We start from the raw sequence: 17356 nt of genomic DNA on the forward strand, positions 1-17356 counted from the left end.
TGAGACAGGGCCTCAGTATGTAGCTCTGAGTAGCCTGGAACTCACTATGTAGACCAGGCTGATCTCAGTGTAACAGTGTTCCCTTGCCTCTGCCTCTTGAGTACTAGGATTAAAGGCAAATGCAACCACACCCAGCTGAGAGTCATAGATTTTATAAGGGGAGCCTGAACTGTCTCCATTTCCTTCTCTACCCTCTTCAGTGCACTGCCTCATGGCACTTGCCACCCAACTAGACCTGAAATCACAGTGTCCTCTTTTTTGTCTCCCTGGGCTCCTTTGTAGCCTCCTCCCCCTCTGTTCATTATGTTCTGTGTTCACCCAGAGTGCCTGGCTCAGCAGGATTCCATCCTAGACCTGCTGTTCTTTTCACTGCTGTGCTCCCCCTGGGTGACTTCTTCCTTTCCTGGGGAGCTTCCATTGTGCCTATATATTGGAGACATCCCCCCCCCATCTGCAGCCCAGGACTTTTTTTTTCTCTTGCTTTAATTCCAAATAGCCAAGTAAGCCCCCACCATCTGAATCCACATGGAAGCTTCGCAGGCACCTTGAAGCAATATGTCTAGAAAAGAGCAGATTATCCTCCCTCCTCTTGCTCCTTCTACTGTGCTTCCTGTCTTAAAAAGTGGCACCTCTCATTCATCCTGCTTCCTGAGCCAGATACCTAGAAGTCATCTTTGACACATCCCTTTGACATTGCCCATGACATAGCTAATCAATCACCAAGTCTCTGATTCCTTCTCTGTAAGCGTCTCTGGAATCCATTTATTTCTTTGGTTCTCACCACCTCCCTCATGTGGGCAGCCACCACATCTCTCAGAAGGATTTCCACAACTCTATAATCCTTTTCCCAGCCTCCAGCTGTGCTCCATTCTAATCTATTCTCTACCCTGAGCTCTGAGTGATTTTCTAAAAATACAAATCTGACCATGCTGCAGCCCTGCTTAACATTTTTCATTACTTTCCCACAGCCCTCAAGAGCAAGCCTGAATGCCTGAACTTGGCCTGTGAGCTGGGGTGAAAGTCAAGATATTAATAGCCCATAAAGTACAGGCCACTAACCCCAGATTGGAAGGATGTCAGCTGGTTCACCTGACCAGTTTGTGCCCGCTGAACAATGGCTTTCCATAAGAGCCCTGCTGCTGTCCTATGCAGTCTCTTCTAGGGCCACTCATTCTTCCTCTAAGTTCCACTGACCTTGTTTCAGTTCCCAGACTATACTATCAAATGCACTGTGACCTCTGCCTGAAATATCCTTTTTTTGTGGCCCCATCTTCATCCCACCCATCTGTACCCCATGGAGCAGCTCTGCAGGCACCTGGCTCTTCTATTCAGACAAGCATGACCTCTTGGTCTCTGACAATGGGAGTACCCAGTGAGGAAAGCTAGTCTGGATCATGGTTCAATGTTAATAACATCTCCTTCCACTTAGACACAAATGGAGTCAGCAAGCTTTCAGAAGTGAAGAACTGACTTGACTTTCTGTGAGAATAAGGAAAAGAAGGGGGAAATGTTCTTTTTTTGACTTCTAACTCAATCACTATTATTTCTGCCAAATAAGTACAAACAACCTTTTCCATCTCCTTCCCACCTCTCGATCCTAGGAATAAACCTATCAGATGGTGGAATAGTTTTCTGATTGTTTTGTTTGTTATATACTGAGGATTGAATCTTGGGGTCTTGTGCACTCTAGGCAAGCACTATACTACTGACTACATCCCCAGGCCTCTCACTAGGTCAGGCCTCTCACCAAGTCACTCGCCCAGGCTGGCTCTGAATTTATGATCATCCTCCTTCAGCCTCCAAGTAGCCAGGATTGCCAGCCTGTATCACCAAGCCTGGCTAGTTGATTTTTTTTTTTAATCAGTTAATTAGTCTCCTTGATCTTAGATTAGCTATCCTTGGAAAAAAGAGGGGTGTATTTTGGGGAGAAAGAGAGAAGAGAATTCTAAAGTTTGGAAGGCAAGAGGCATGGAGGGGTCCACTGGAGAGCCAGAGGTCAGCAAGAAGGTCTTAGGCACCTAAACTCAGAGGCAGTGATCTCAAATGTGGCCACAGGTTAGAACCATCTGGGGACTTTTTTAAAAATTGCCATTGCCCATAGAGGTATTAATCAGAACATTTGGAGGGTAAAGTTGACTATCAATTTCTTGTTCCTATTGTTTCATTCTTTTTCAAAAATTACATTTACTTATTTATTTATTTATTTATTTATTTAGTGTGTGTGTGTGTGTGTGTGTGTGTGTGTGTGTGTGTGTGTGTTGGCCTGTACATGTTTGCTAAGACACAAGTGGAGGTCAGAGGACTCCTTTTGGGAGTCAGTTCTCTCCTTCTGCCATGTGGTTCATAGGGATCAAATTGAGATCATCATGCTAGGTGCTAAGGGCCTTAACATGCTGAGCCATCTCACCCGCCCTGTTTGTTCTTCTTAAAAAATTTTAGCTAGGTATGGTGGTACATGCCTTTAACCCTCAGCACTTGGGAGGCAGAAGATGGATTTCTGTGAGATTGAGGCCAGTTGAGTTCCAGGCCAATTGGGGGCTACAGGGCACCCTTGTCTCAAAAAAATTTTTTTTCTAAACTTTGTATGCATATGTATGCCCATGAAAGTCAGAAAAGAGTCAGATCCATCTCCTAAAGCTGGAGTTACAGGCAGATATGGGTGCTGGGAACTGAACTCAGGTCCTCTGGAAGAATAGCAAGTGCTCTTAACCACTGAGCCAACTCTCTAGCCTGTTTTGTACTTTTTTTTTTGATCTTTTCAAGACAGAGTCTCCCTGTAGCCCCAGCTGTTCTGGAACCCACTATGTAGACCCAGCTGGCCTTGAACTCACATGGATCGTCCTGCCTCTGCCTCCCGAGTGCTGGGATTAAAGGCGTGCACCACCATGCCCAGCAACTGTTTTGTACTTTTTAAAGACAGGGTCTCATATCATAGCTCAGGCTGGCCTGAACTTTGCTATGTAGCAAAACTGTCTCAAACAAAACAACAACAAAAACTCGGAAAAAGACAAAATCATCCCCCCCCCCGCAGCAACAACAACAACAATCCAGAGATACACTGACTATATCTCTCCTATTCTGTGAACATTAAATTCAGAAACTACCTCATTGCAAAGGGCACAACCATAATACCACTCACTGACTTCTGTGATGCGTGATGCATGACAGTCCGACGGTGCAATCTGGCCTCAAACTTGCATCATTCCTCCTGCCTCTCCGTCTCTCAAGTGCTGAGATTACACGTGTGAGCTATCAGTCCTGGCCAGGCCTTGATTTGTTTCTGGTTTTTTGCTTTTTTGTGACAAGGTCTCCCTGTAGCCCCAGCTGGCCTAGAACTCACTAAGTAGTCCATTCTGGCCTGGATCTCACAGAGATCCACCTGCCTCTGCCTCCTGAGTGCTGGGATTAAAGGTATGTGCCACCATGCCCAGCTGGCATTGATATTTTTGATCAAGTTCCTTTATTGCAGTTGTCCCTCACAGGCTTTAAGTATTTGAATGCTTGATAGTTGGTGGTGCTGTCTGGGGGGAGGTCATGAACCTTTAGGAGGTGTGACCTAGCTGGAGGAAACATGTCACTGGGGAAGGGCTTTGAGGGTTCATAGCCTTACCCCACTTCCAGTATTTCTCTCCATGCTTCCTGAGCCTGCTTGAAGATGTGAGTGCTAAGCTTTCTGCTCTGGCTTCCTCTTACCATGCCTCCCCACCATGATGGACTCTTATCCCTCTAGAACCATAAGCCAAATAAACTTCCTTCTATAAATTGCCTTGGTCATGGTATTTTATTACAGCAACTGAAAAGTAACTAATACATTCCTCAAATTACTTTTATGGCCGGGTGTGGTGGCACACACCTTTAGTCCCAGAACCGGGGAGGCAGAGGTAGGTGAATCTATGTGAATTCAAGGCCAGCCTGGTCTACATAATGAGTTCCAGGATAGCTGGGGCTAAAGGGAGTCCCTATCTCAAAAAATAAATTACTTTTATGTACAGTCAGGGTTGGGAACTCTAGGAAAAGGGAGTGAGAGGAGAAAGGGAATGAGGAAAAAAGCACAAACATTGTGGACTATTTCTGGCTCCAGTCTGCTGTGTGTTAAACACCATATATATGCTACTGAGAAGGGATTAGAAGAGCAGTTTAGTGTCCTTAAAGAAGCATTGAGGGTTGGGGGTTGCCTAGACAGGTAAAACTTAGACAAAAAAGTAGAAAGTTGAATAATGTCCAGTGTTGTAGAACAGAGTGGTAGAAGTGGAAAGCACCAGAAGTCACAGCCAGTGTGCAGAAAGAGGCTGACTGTGTGGTTGGCAGACACCAGAGCCCCTGCATGTAGGATATGGAGGCCATGGTGTTTGTTTTTAATTTATTATTTTTGTTTAAAAAAATTTTATGCATATGTGTGTTTTGCCTGTAGATAAGTATACTACATGCATGCAGTGCCTGCAGATGGCAGAAAAGAGTGTCAGATCTCCTGGACTGGCATTACTGCCTCAGTAAATAAAGTAGAGAGCCTGTGGAGGAACTGGCCACCGATGTTGTTCCCTGTCCTCTACACATACATGCATTATACATATATTATGTGCTTACAAGCATGCTTACATACATACCACACACATACACATAAAGAAGTGGGACAGGGGATCCTGGAGAGGTAACTGTGTCAGTGAGGTGCTTGTTATACTAAGATGAGGACCTAAATTTGATCCCCAGCACCCATGTCAAAAAGCTAGGCATGGTGTGCATGCCTGAAATCCTAACAACGGGAAAGTGCAGCCAGGGGCTTGCTGGCTAGCCAGCCTAGCCTACTCAATAAACTCCAAAGCAATGAGAGATCCTGTCTTATGAAACAAGGTCGATAGTACCTGAGGAACCACGCTGAATCTCAGGAATCACACCAGCTATTAACCTCTAGCCTCCAAACAAAGGCACACCTGCACACAAATATGTACATTTGTATGTACACACACACACACACACACACACACACACACACACACAAAACAATAAGGGGTCTGAGGATGTAGCTGAGTTGGTAGAGTGCTTGCCTAGTATGGTGGAAGCCCTAGTTGCTATTCCCAGCACCACATGAACTGTGGTGGCAAAGCACCTGTAATCTTGGGCACTTAAGAGGAAGAAGTTCAAGGGCATCCTTGGGTACAAAACAAACTTGAGACCAGCCTTGGCTATATAAAAGGCAGTGCCAAAAAAAAAAAAAAAAAATCCAGAGATACACTGCCCACATCAATACCTTGCTCCATTCAGTGACCTGTGACATTAAATTCATTGCAAAGGGCACAACCATAACACCACTGACTTCTGTATTTCATAATGACAAAATTCCCTAAGCCAGTGATATTCAATCCTGCTCAGTTTCTGAATGAGAGCGCCAATTTTAAGAATGATGACTTTACGCCTTTCTCAACAGGAAAACAAGTATGTCTAGGAGAGAGTTTGTCCTGCATGGAGCTGTTTCTGTTGCTGATCATCATTTTACCTAACTTTAACCTGAAACTTCTGATTGTTTTAAAGGGTCCGTATTGCCAGTGTGTTACTTCATACCAACCTCTCATCATTCCTGACTAAAGGTCAGAAAGAACATGTGACAACAGTCTGCAGTCCCTTCATCTGGGGCATCAGCTACCTCCTTCCCCATTAGACATGCTTCCTCTAACCTCTCTGTTTCCCAAGGCTCCCAAAATCCCCAGGGACTGTTCATCTTCTGCAGTTTCCCTGGTCACTACATACAAATAGTTACTGCTTCCTGTGCCCTGTAACACTTAGGTTGACTACTCCAAGCATTGATACTCATCAAAAGCTGATTTATTGCCTAGCATGGTGGCTCATGCCTATGTAATCTCAGCACTTGGGAGGCTGGAGAAGGAGGATTGCTTTGAGTTTAAGGCCAGCCTGGATTACTTAGCAAGTTCTATGCCGTCTTGAGCTGCAGAGTGAGATTCTGTTTCAAAAATAAAGATGTAGGATGGGGCGTGGCGACACATGCCTCTAATCTCAGCACTTGAGAGGCAGAGGCAGGTGGAGCTCTGTAAAATCTAGGTCCAGGCCAGCTGGGGCCACAGGGAGACCTTGGCTCAAAAAACAAACAAATAAAATAAATATAACAAAATTAAATGTTGAGCTATTAGTAGGTTATCATAGTAAAACAGCAAAAACATTAGCAATGACAAATCAGTCATTTTTCTCCTTCATGTTCTAAGTAAAAAGTTATAATTGCTGAAAAAAACCCACCTCACAAAAGTGTCTGTTTTCCAAGAGTCATACAAATAAAACTATAAATACCGACTATTAGCTAGGCTTGGTAGAGGGCCTGCAATCCCAGCACTTGGGAGGTAAAGGGAGGGGATCAGAAGCTCAAGGTCATGCTCTGCTATAGTGAGTTTAAGACCAACCTGGGCTACAGGAGACCCTGTCTCAAAAACAAAAACAGACAAAGCCCAAATCAAAACAACAAAGAGCAAAAAAATTACCTCTAGAGGAAGGTAAAAAAGACTGCGGTTTGTTGATAAAAGGAATACATGCTGGAGAGATGGCTCAGTTAAGAGCATTTGCTTTTTCAGAGAGCCTGAGTTCGGTTCCTAGCACACACTTCAGGCAGTCACAATTGCCTGAAACTCCATCTCCAAAGGACTCAGCATCCTCCTCTGGCCTCTGCAGGCATCCACACACATGTGATATTCACTCACATCTATAAACACACACATGCATAAGTAAAAGTAATAAAAATTAAAATATAATCTGAGTGTGGTGGTTTATGCCTTTAATTCCAGTACTGAAGAGGCAGAGGCAGGCTGATCTCAGTGAGTTCAAAACCAGCCTGGTCTACATAGTGAGTTTCAAGCCAGCCAGGGTTACATATTATGTATGTAATTTTCCTGCTCAGGCAGGAAAATTGCCATGATTTTTAGGCTAGCTTGGGCTATATAGTGTCTGGTCAGCCTCACTGTAAAATGAGACTTGTCTCAAAGAAACCAATCAACTGAACCAAAATAATGTCTCACCTCCCCTCCCAAAAAAGAACCAGCAACAAAAGAACCAAAAATCACCTAGATTTTTTTTTGTGTGTGTGTGTGTGTGTGTGTGTGCGTGTGTGTGTGTGTGTGTGTGTGTGTGCGCGTGCGGGGGTGGATATGGGGGGTGTCACATATACTGCTACGGGGTGTCCCATATACTGCTACGGACTATACCATAATCCCTAGGTACATGTTTTATTATTTTGGGTTTTTTTTTTTTTTTTAGACAGGGTCTTATTTTTGTAGCCCAGGCTGGCTTCAAACTTGTGATACTCCTGTTTCTGTTTCCCAAATGCTAGGATTACAGGTATGAGTCACTATACTCAGCTAATATTTTTATTTAAAAATCTTGTTTATGGGTTGGCAAGGTGGTTCAGAGGGTAAAGGCACTTGCTGCCAAGCCCAATGAACTGAGTTCAACCCCAGGGACCCATATAGTGGAAAGATAGAACCAACTTCTACAAGTTGTCTTCTGACCTCCACATGCATGCCATGTCATGTCCCCCCACACAAATAAATAGAAAAAATATATACTAAAAAATAAAATTTTATTTATTTTCATTGTATATGTGGGTATCTGCATGCTATATTCATGACATGTTGAGATCAAAGGACAATTTTATGGAGTTTGTTCTCTTCTTCCATTTTTAACATGGGTCATAGGAATCACATTCTGGTCATAAGGCTTGGGCAAGTGCTTTACCCATTAAACCATGTTGCCAGCCTCCTCCAGACATTTTTTGTTCTTGTTGTTTTGGTTTTTTTTTTTTTGAGACAGGGCTCCCTGTAGCCCTAGCTGACCTGGATTCTCTGTGGAGACCAGGCTGGCTTTCAACTCACAGAGATCCACCTGCCTCTGCCTCCCAAGTGCTGGGATTAAAAGTGTGCGCCACCACACCCGACTCCAGACATTTTTTTATGAGCCAGATGTGTGTGCTGGGAACCAAACTTAAGTCCCTTTGAAGACTTAAGCAAATTCTCTTAACTGTAGCACCATCTCTCCAGTCGCTGCTCTTTGTCATTTGCATTTTATAATTACACTTTTTTTTTATAAGTACATATTTTGGTTTGGTTTGGTTTTGGTTGTTTGTTTTTGTTTTTGTTTTTTTCTTTTTTGAGGCAGGGTCTTCCTATAGCCCCAGCTGGTCTGGAGCTCACTATTTAGACCAGGCTAGCCTTGATCTTACAGAGATCAGCCTGCCTTTGCCTCCTGAGTTCTGGGACTAAAGGTGTGTGCCACCATACCTAGCATGATTTGGTTTTTTGAGAGAGGGCCTTACTTTGTAGATCAAACTCACTTTGTAGTCTTGGCTGGCCTAAACTAATGGTGATCCTCCTGTCTCTTGAGTGCTGGTATTGCAGACAGAGTAAGCCATCTCTCTCTCTCTCTTCCCAGTCTAAATTTTGGGAAACAGTGCCTCACTTCCTGGGTGTTGGAATTACAGGTATGTGCTCCCACACCCAGGCATGGTCTTTACCTGCCTCACATTTCTCCTTGTGCAATCCTTTCAAGGCTCTTTTATCTTCCTTACTTTGTTTAAATGTCTTTATCTGGTTCTCAAGACTTCCATCTTACCTTTCTAGCCTCTCTCTCCATTTTGCTTGACCAAACCTCTCTGTGCCAGCCCAGTCACTCTTCTCACCCACATCTGCTCTGTACACTCCTGCTTCTATTAGTTATTTTACAGTCCTCGATGGCTTCCTTCCCTCCCTCATTCTTACTAATCTTTCAAGTTTCTTTTTTTCTTTTCATTTATTAATTTATTTTTATCTATTTGAATGTTTTGTAAGTATGCCTGTATGTAAGTGCACCATGGGCATGCAGTGCCCATGGTGGCCAAAAAAGGGGTGTCAGATCCCCAGGAACTAGAGTTACAGATGATTGTTAGCTGCCATGTGGATGCTGGGAACTGAACTCAGGAAGAACAGTCAGTGCTTTTAACCACTGAGCAATCTCTCTAGGCCTCTTCTTTTTGGTTTTTTGAGCTAGGGTCCCACATAGTTCAAGAAAACCTCAAACTCACTATGTAGCCAAAGTTGGTCTTGAATTCCTGATCTTCTGCCTCTACCTCCTGAGTGCTAGGATTGCAGGTGTATCCTAACAGGTATACAAAAGCAAACAAACAAACAAACCCAACCAAAACAACAATAAAAAATTACTTATCGTGGAAGGTAAAAGAGATTGCAGTTTTGTGATAAAAGAGAATAAAGAAACTAGGTAGTCCATGGTGATTCATACTTATAATCCCAGAACTTGGGAGGGAAGTTGAGGCAGAGGATTGCCATGAGTTTTAGGCCAGTTTGGGTTATAGAGTGAGATTTTTCTCAAACAAACAAAATCCAACTCAAAGCTCAATTTAAATTGTACTTAAGGGGCTGGAGAGATGGCTTAGCGGTTAAGAGCACTGACTGCTCTTGCAGAGGACCCTGGTTCAATTCCCAGCACCCACATGCAGCTACGAGCTGTCCTTAACTCCAGTTCCAGGGGAATCTGAAACCCTCTTCTGACCTCCGAGGCATTGCCCGACACGGGTGCACTCACTTACATGCAGACAATACACTCATACACATAAAATTAAAAAAAAAATTTTTTTTAATTGTACTTAAAAAATATTAGCTAGCTGGGCATGGTGGCACACGCCTTTAATTCCAGCACTTGGGAGGCAGAGGCAGGTGGATCTCTGTGAGCTTCAAGGCCAGCCTGGTCTACATAGTGAGTTCCAGGACAGCTGGGGCTACAGGAAGACCCTGTCTCAAACAAACAAACAAACAGCTGGTAGGGCTAAAGAGGAGGCTCATCAGTTAAGAGCATGCTCTACTCTTGAAGAGGACCAGCCTGAACTTGGATGGCTCTCAAATGCCTAGAACCTGGAACCCACATGGTACAAGGACAGAGCTGACTCTTGCAAGTTATCCTCTGACCTCTACACATTTACATTTGCTGTGGTATGTGTGCAACACCCCCATAACTAACTAACTAACTAACTAACTAACTAACTAATGATAAACAAATAGATACACACAGTAATCAAAAAATAGGAAGGAGAGGAGAGAGAGAAGGGAGAGTGAAGGAGATAGAAATCTGGGGTTTATGGAACTATATGGGGGTGAATGTGGGACCCCTACAAAAAAAGCAGTGACAATCTGGAATGGACAGAGACATTTGCTGAGCACTGGTTATGTACAACACTGATAGTTAGGGGACTAAAACATGTCCAGCAGGTGGTAGGATGTCTCATGGTGGACACCCGCCCATTGCCTGGTAAAGTGGAGTCTAAGTTTCTAATGACTCAGTGTTCTTGTATAGCTAGTTGTGCTAATCTTTAAAAATTATTGGCCAGGTGTGGTGGTGCATACCTTTAATCCCAGTACTCGGGAGGCAGAGGCAGGCAGATCTCTGTGAGTTCGAGGCCAGCCTGATCTCCATAGCGAATCCAGGCCAGCTAGGGCTACAGGGAGACCCTGTCTCAAAAAGACCAAAAAAAATTTCTTTTAATTTATCCAGGTATGGTGGCACATGCCTTTAATCCCAGCACTTGGGAGGCAGAGGCAGGCAGATCTCTGTGAGTTGAAGGCCAGCCTGGTCTACATATTGAGTTCCAAGCCAGCTAGGGCTATAGAAAGACCTGTCTCAAAAAGACAAAAAAAATTTTTTTTTACTTATTTTTATTGTATATGTATGAATGTAAGCCTGCATGTAGGTAAATGCACTTATGTTGTGCAATGACCGAGGAGGTCAGAAGAGGGTGTTAAATTCCCCTGGAACTAGAATTACCAAAGGTTTTCAGCTGCCATGCTGGAAATTGATCCTGGGTCCCCTGTGAGAGCAGCCAGTGCTCTTAACCACTGAGCAGTCTCTCGAGCCCCAACTTGGAGGGAAAAAAAACAACAAATAACCTCTATGGTTGGTTGTTTTGTTGGAGGCAGGGTTTTGCTAAGGAGCCCGGTTTACCTAGAATTTGCATGATTCTTTGCCTCTTCCTCTTGTATGCTAAGATTATAGGCATGTTTCATCATACCTGGCTATTTTCTTCTTTACTTTCTTGTGTGTGTGTGTGTGTGTGTGTGTGTGTGTGTGTGTGTGTGCCTGTGTGTGCGCACGCGCATGCAATTGCCCATGTATGTACACACACAGACTAGAGGTTCATATGAGGCATCTTCCTCTATTTTTCTTTACCATGGGTATCTAATTTGTTGTTGTTTTTTTGGTTTTGAGACAGTCTCATGCAGTCCAGGCTGGCCCCAAGCTCCTGATCCTCCTGCCTTTACCTCCCAAGTGCTGGAATTACAAATGTGTACCTCCATGACTAGCTGTGAGTGACCAATTCTAGCAAAGCTTTGGCTTTTCTGTGGCCAGCCCCTGCCAGCTTAGTTTCAATCCATATGAACATGAACTTTTCAGCAAGTAGAACTTCTAAACAAAAACTCTTTGTTTCACTCACCCCCATCTCTAGATTTGACAGAGAAGGCTATGGACTGATTGCCAGCTTTATCAGGCAATATTATTGTATATTCCTTTATAGATAACTAAGCTCAACAAGTAACTTCTCGACAACCTAGAAGAGTTAAATTTATTTTTTTTTGCTTTTGTTTTCTTAGAGTTTAAAAATATCTTAATTTCCATTGGAACTAAAAACCCCTAGGAGCCAACTTGTCTAACCCAAAGACCACTTGCCACATGCCACCAAGGATAGTTATGAATGCAGCCCAGCACAGATGTGTAAGCTTACTTAAAACATTATCGTTATTGGGGCTGGAGAGATGACTCAATAGTTAAGAGCACTGACTTGCAGAGGACCAACATAATGGCTAACAAACATCTACAATTCCAGTTCTAGGGAATCTGACATCCTCTTCTGACCTTTCTGACCTCGGTGTGCATTGTATGACACAGGTTCACTTACATGCATGCAGGCAATACACTCATACATATAAAATAAAAATAATAAAATGAGATCTCTCTCTCTCTCTCACTTGATTGCACAGGTTTTAGAGTGTGAACTTGTCAAAATTGAACACAACTGTGATACAGTACAGCTAGTCTGTCTCTGTTTTCAGGAATGGGGCAACCCTTTCCTTTGTCAGGAGATCTCTAATTGTTAGAAAGTTCTTTCTTATCTTAATCGGAGTCCTAAGGCACTGTAGTATGCTTCAGTGAAAACAGCACAGGCCTTGGAGTCCAGATGTGTAATTTGTTTACATGATTTAAAGTTACTTATCTTTTTTTTCTTTTTCTTTTTCTTTTTTGGTCTTTTTGAGACAGGGTCTCCCTGTAGCCTCAGCTGGCCTGGATCTTACTATGTAGACCAGGCTGGTCTCTATCTCACAAAGATCCACCTGCCTCTGCCCTCTGCCTCTGGAGTGCTGGGACTAAAGGTATATACTACACACCTGCTGTAAAGTTACTTATCTTTTCTCTTTTTTCTTTTTGGTCTTTTTGAAACAAGGTCTCCCTGTAGCCCCAGTGACCTAGAACTTGCTATATAGACCAGACTGACCTCAAACTCACAGAGATCCACCTGCTTCTGCCTCCCAAGTGCTGGGGTTAAAGGCATGTGCCACCTTGCTGGGTCAAGTTACTTATCTTTTATGAACTTTATTTTTTTGTTTTGTTTTATTTATTTTTTTGAGACAGGGTTTTTTGTAGCCAAGGCTGGCTTTAAACTAGGTATGTGAAATATGTAACCCAGGCTGCTGGCTTTGAATTCCTGATTGTCCTGTCTTTACCTCTTCAGCACTAGTATTACAGACATGTGCTCCTATACTGAGACAGCCTTATTCTTTTTACCTGCAAATTAGGGATAATGATACACTTGGCTTATAGACATGTTATGCATATTAGAGATTATTAAGGGAAAATGGCTAGTGGTTGACACAGAGCTAACAAAGTAAAGGCAGCAGCAACTGTGCTGCTGTTATGACTTCACCCAAGGGTCTTAGCTTCATTTATGGAATTATATATATTTGCCTCTAGTCAAAACTAACTGAAGTTGAACCATTGAGATGGCCCAGTGGGTAAAGGCATTTGCCACCAAGCCTGATGACCTAAGTTTGATCCCATGGTGGAAGGGAAGAACTGACTCCAGCAAGTTGTCCTCTGATCTCCACATGCATACTCACATGTGTACTCACACAAAATACATGAACTGTAAACCACACTAACAAAGTCAAAGAACAACAAAACCTGACCAAAGTTTGTTGTTGTGTTATTCCTAAATGATCTTCTCTCTTGGCCTTGACTTTCCTCTCCTTGTCTATGTCCCTGTTTAAGATGTTCGTAGAACATGGTGCTCAAAACTGAAAGAACTACCCCAGGTGAGGTATGGCCTCCCTACTCTTCATACTGTTCACACTGCCTATGGTTTCTTTAGTTCTTTTGGTTCTTTATCATGTTATCCTGCCTTATCCCTATGAAAACTTACAGGAAATTTTCTAACAAGTGCTAAGTCTCGATTTTACACCTCTATAGAACCTTTTTATTTTTTTTTTAATTCAAGGTAAAAGTTTTTAAAATTATTCTTAACTACAAACCTATTAAGTATTAGGTATTATGTTGAGTTCTGTAGATGCAGGGGTGATGGGGCACAGTATCAACATGTTAAAACTGTAAGAGCCATAAGGAAAGGGATTGGGTCTATTCTAGTCACTAATAAGTCCTTCTTTTGTGTTCTGTTTTTCCTTTGTTTTTATTAATTTTAAACTTAGCATACAAAATAAGAGGTTTTATTATGACATTTTCATACATGTGTCATACTTTGTTCTAATTCAACAAATCTTCATTTTTTGAGATGATGTCTGCAGGGTTATGAGCTTAATATTTGTTGAAAGTAAGAATAAAATAATTCACAGGGCTGAAGAGATGGCTCAGTGGTTAAGAACATTTGCTGTTCTTCCAGAGAACCCAGGTTCAATTCCCAACACCCACATGGCAGGTAACAACTGCCCATAACTCCAGTTCCAGGGGATCCAACACCCTCTTTTGGTCTATGTGGATATTGTACACATGTGGTGCACTTACATACATTCAGGTAGAACACTCATACACATAAAATAATAAAATAAAAATAATAAAATAGCAAAAAAAGAATAAAATAATTTATAATGGAGGGGTTGGAGTTTTATTATAATCTCACTTTTAGTCCAACCCTAATGATTTTGGGGAGGGTACTTTTGAGATAGGGTCTCCCTGTAGCCCCAGCCGGCCTGGAACTTGCTATGTAGACCAGGCTGGCCTTGAATTCACAGAGATCTGCCTGCCTCTGCCTCCCGAGTGCACTATCAAACCCCGCCCTAATGATTTTTTTGAGACAGGGTCTCACTATATAGTTCTGGTTGGCCTGGAACTCGCTATATGGACCAGGCTGGCCTCAAACTCAGATCCACCAGCCTCACACTCCCAAGTGCTGGGATTAAAGGGGTATGCCACCACCCTGTTCTAATGATTTTTTTAAAAAATATTTTATTATTTTTATTTTATGTGTATGAGAGTGTATTGCCTGCATGTATGTGAGTACATCCGTGTTGTGCAATGCCGCGGAGGTCAGAAAGGGCTTCGGATTCCCCCGGAACTGGAGTTATGGACGGTTCATAGCTACCATGTGGGTGCTGGGAACTGAACCCGGGTCCTCTGCAAGAGCAGTCAATGCTCTTAACCACTGAGTCATCTCTACAGCCCCTATGATTTTTTTTTCCCCTCCAAGATAGACCCAATTTCCAAAAATAAGCTCTTGTGGAGGACTTAGATCTCAGAGTTAGCAACATAAGTTCATACTTTCTGAGTGCTAAACACCTAGAATTTTCTGAACCAAGTTCTATCTGCCCCTGACTTGCTATGGGGGAGAAAAGGCTCCTCAGGAGAAGAACGAGGCAATTGTTTGGGAGGACCTTAAAATACTGCGTTGGTCTTTAGGTTGCTCCATTGTGCACATTGGTTCAGTGCCTCTAGCTCGCTATTCTGCAGGTGTCAGATGTATGAAATTTAGGAGGGTTCGGTTCTTTAAAAATACTGGTAGGGAAGCCCAAGGACCCTGAGTGCTCTCACTTTTCCAAGTATTTGGGAACAGGTGAGGCACTGGTCGCCATTTTGCTATCAAATGCAAGGCAAAGAGCCGCTGGCGTCGTTCGGTAACCACAGCGACCTCGAGCCCCTCCCACTTCGCCTCGGTAGAGGTTGAAAACTACAATTCCCGTCAGCCGACCTCCTCTTCTGGCAGGCTAGTGTCCTGGGTTTGACTTGCCCACAGCCGGGACCCTACGCAGCGCCCTGTGGGAATTGCGGTTCGCGGAAAGGCCTCGCTTTTGGCTGTGCGACCCTCTAGAACTACAAGAGCTGTGAGCCAGCGGGGTGCGCACGCGCAGAGCTGAGGCTCCACCCCACCCCCAGCCTGTGCCCGGGAGGTAAGAGGGCGGGGGAAGGAAGAGGAGGCGGGATCGGGGCTTTGCGTTGGCTGCGGCCTGGCATCAAAGGGGTGGCCCCGGCGGAGAGCAACCCAGTGGCCCAGGCGATTATGGACCCGGCCGAGGCGGTGCTGCAGGAGAAAGCGCTCAAGTTTATGGTGAGGAGACAGTGCAGGCCGGGGAACGGCGGTGGCGTTGGCGGCGTCGCTGAGCTCCGGCCTGGGTCGCCCGCCCATCGCGGGAGGGGGCAGAGGGACCCCGGGCCCAGGCCGGTGGCGAGGCGGCGGGAGGGACGGGACGGGAGCTCAGGGGAGGACGCAGGGGGTTGCAGAGGGGACCCAGGGGTGGGGGCAGCAGCTCCGCCATCTTGTGGAAGAGAGGCCAAGTGACAGCGGGAGCTCCATCGGGGAGGGGGCTCCTGGCGGCGCGCGGGGGCCTGGAGGGACAGAGGCGAGGGGACAGTTACTGAAGAGCCGAGGAAGCCAGGTGGAGAGCCCTGAGGACGCTGGCCCTGTGTCAGGGTTACGGGTAAGGCCGGGGAGAGGAGGTGCATTCAGGAGTGGGAAATAGTGGGGAAATAGTGGCAAGGCAGATGCTGGGGACTGGGGCAAAACGGGCAGGCAGAGATGAATGCTGATGGTTTTAACTGAGGAAGAGCCTGAGCCGAGGGAGGCTTGTAGTTTTGTAGAATTAGCTGGAAGGGTAGCCCTTTGCCTTGAGGGTTGAATCCCAGTATGGCCAAACTAATGTTGGTAAACTCTGGAAGGGAAAAAGAGGCTTTACTTAGGAAGATAAGGACTCAGACCACTGGCTATGGTGACTGTTTCTGGGAGAGGAAGACAGTGTTGACTGTGAGCCAGTATTACAGATGCCAGAAAAAAAGATACATTCTCTACTTTGGAAGGACAAGATGTTGAAACGTGGTTACAGGAAAATGGGAGCAAAATTAATATCCAATAGGAGATAGCAAAAGAAGACTTAGACCTTAAAGTGGTGAGATAGTGAAATGTGGAGGCTAGGTGCTGTATCACTTCTGAGAGAGGAATGGCCTTGGAGAAAAGATTGAGCCAGGGAGAAATGAAAAAGGAGGATGTGTAGGGTAAATAAGGGTTGGGGGTTACCCAAGAGTTTTAGGTTGGAGTGGGTGTGGATTGGATTTTGAGGATATTTTTAATCCTCTTAGATCCTGTTTCTTTGATTTTGTGTGGTGCTTTTTCCTTTCTGTGTTTATGTTTGGCAAACTTGTTTAGTCTGATATTTGATGCTTTTTATCTGATGCTTCTTGTCTATCCTAGATATAAAGCAGACTTTGGTTATATCTAAATGATAGAATGCATAAATTTAGTGTTAACAGGTGGTGTTAGGACATTGCAGTCCTCTTGCTTTTTCAGAAGTAATTGTGACCCATCATTTCAGATAGTTTTCCTTTGTTAAGTAATTGTGTCTTTGTCTAAAATGCCATAACAAATTAAATAAACGTAGATATTAACTCAATTAAAATTAGCTTTTAAATTGCCCCATTCATAAGAGTATTTTTATAAAGGCTGGTCAAATTTAAAACTTTATTTTTTAAGCTGGTTGTAGTAGTGCACATAGCACTCAGGAGGCAGAGGCAGGTGGATCTCTGTGAGATTGAGGGCAGCCTGGTCTACATAACAAGTTCCAGGTCAGCTGGGCCTACAGGGAGACTGTTTCAAAAAAAAAAAAAAAAAGAACCAAAAAACAACAAAAACCCACTTAATTTTTTTAATTAGGACCTTCAAAAACACCTAATTAAAGTTTTTCATTAACAAAATTCTATTGCGCTTGAAGAAATTTCTTGAACTCCCTCCTTGTGCTGAAATTCTAAAATATTAAGAGATCTTAAAGCCCAGCATGGTTGTGCACACCCATAATCCCAGCAGTTGGGAAGCTGAGACAGGAGGATTGCCATG

At 43.9% G+C, this 17356-nt stretch overlaps 1 protein-coding gene across 8 annotated transcripts in view; it reads left to right on the forward strand.

Moving 5' to 3' along the window:
- The first annotated feature begins 15431 nt into the window (after nucleotides 1-15431).
- Btrc (beta-transducin repeat containing E3 ubiquitin protein ligase) overlaps nucleotides 15432-17356 on the forward strand; it is a 192347-nt gene continuing 190422 nt past the window's right edge. For 3 of the 8 annotated variants that reach the window (XM_029569621.1, XM_029569623.1, XM_008845593.2), the window contains exon 1: nucleotides 15440-15580. In XM_029569621.1, coding sequence (XP_029425481.1) covers nucleotides 15533-15580 — 48 coding nt within the window. In that variant the 5' untranslated portion in view covers nucleotides 15440-15532. Of the gene's footprint in view, nucleotides 15581-15876; nucleotides 15951-17356 lie in introns of those variants that run through there. The other 5 variants (XM_029569622.1, XM_008845591.2, XM_029569620.1 and 2 more) reach the window with 5 other exon arrangements.

The sequence above is a fragment of the Nannospalax galili genome, unplaced genomic scaffold, assembly GCF_000622305.1.
Source record: "Nannospalax galili isolate Female #2095 unplaced genomic scaffold, S.galili_v1.0 scaffold161, whole genome shotgun sequence".
NCBI lineage: Eukaryota > Metazoa > Chordata > Mammalia > Rodentia > Spalacidae > Nannospalax > Nannospalax galili.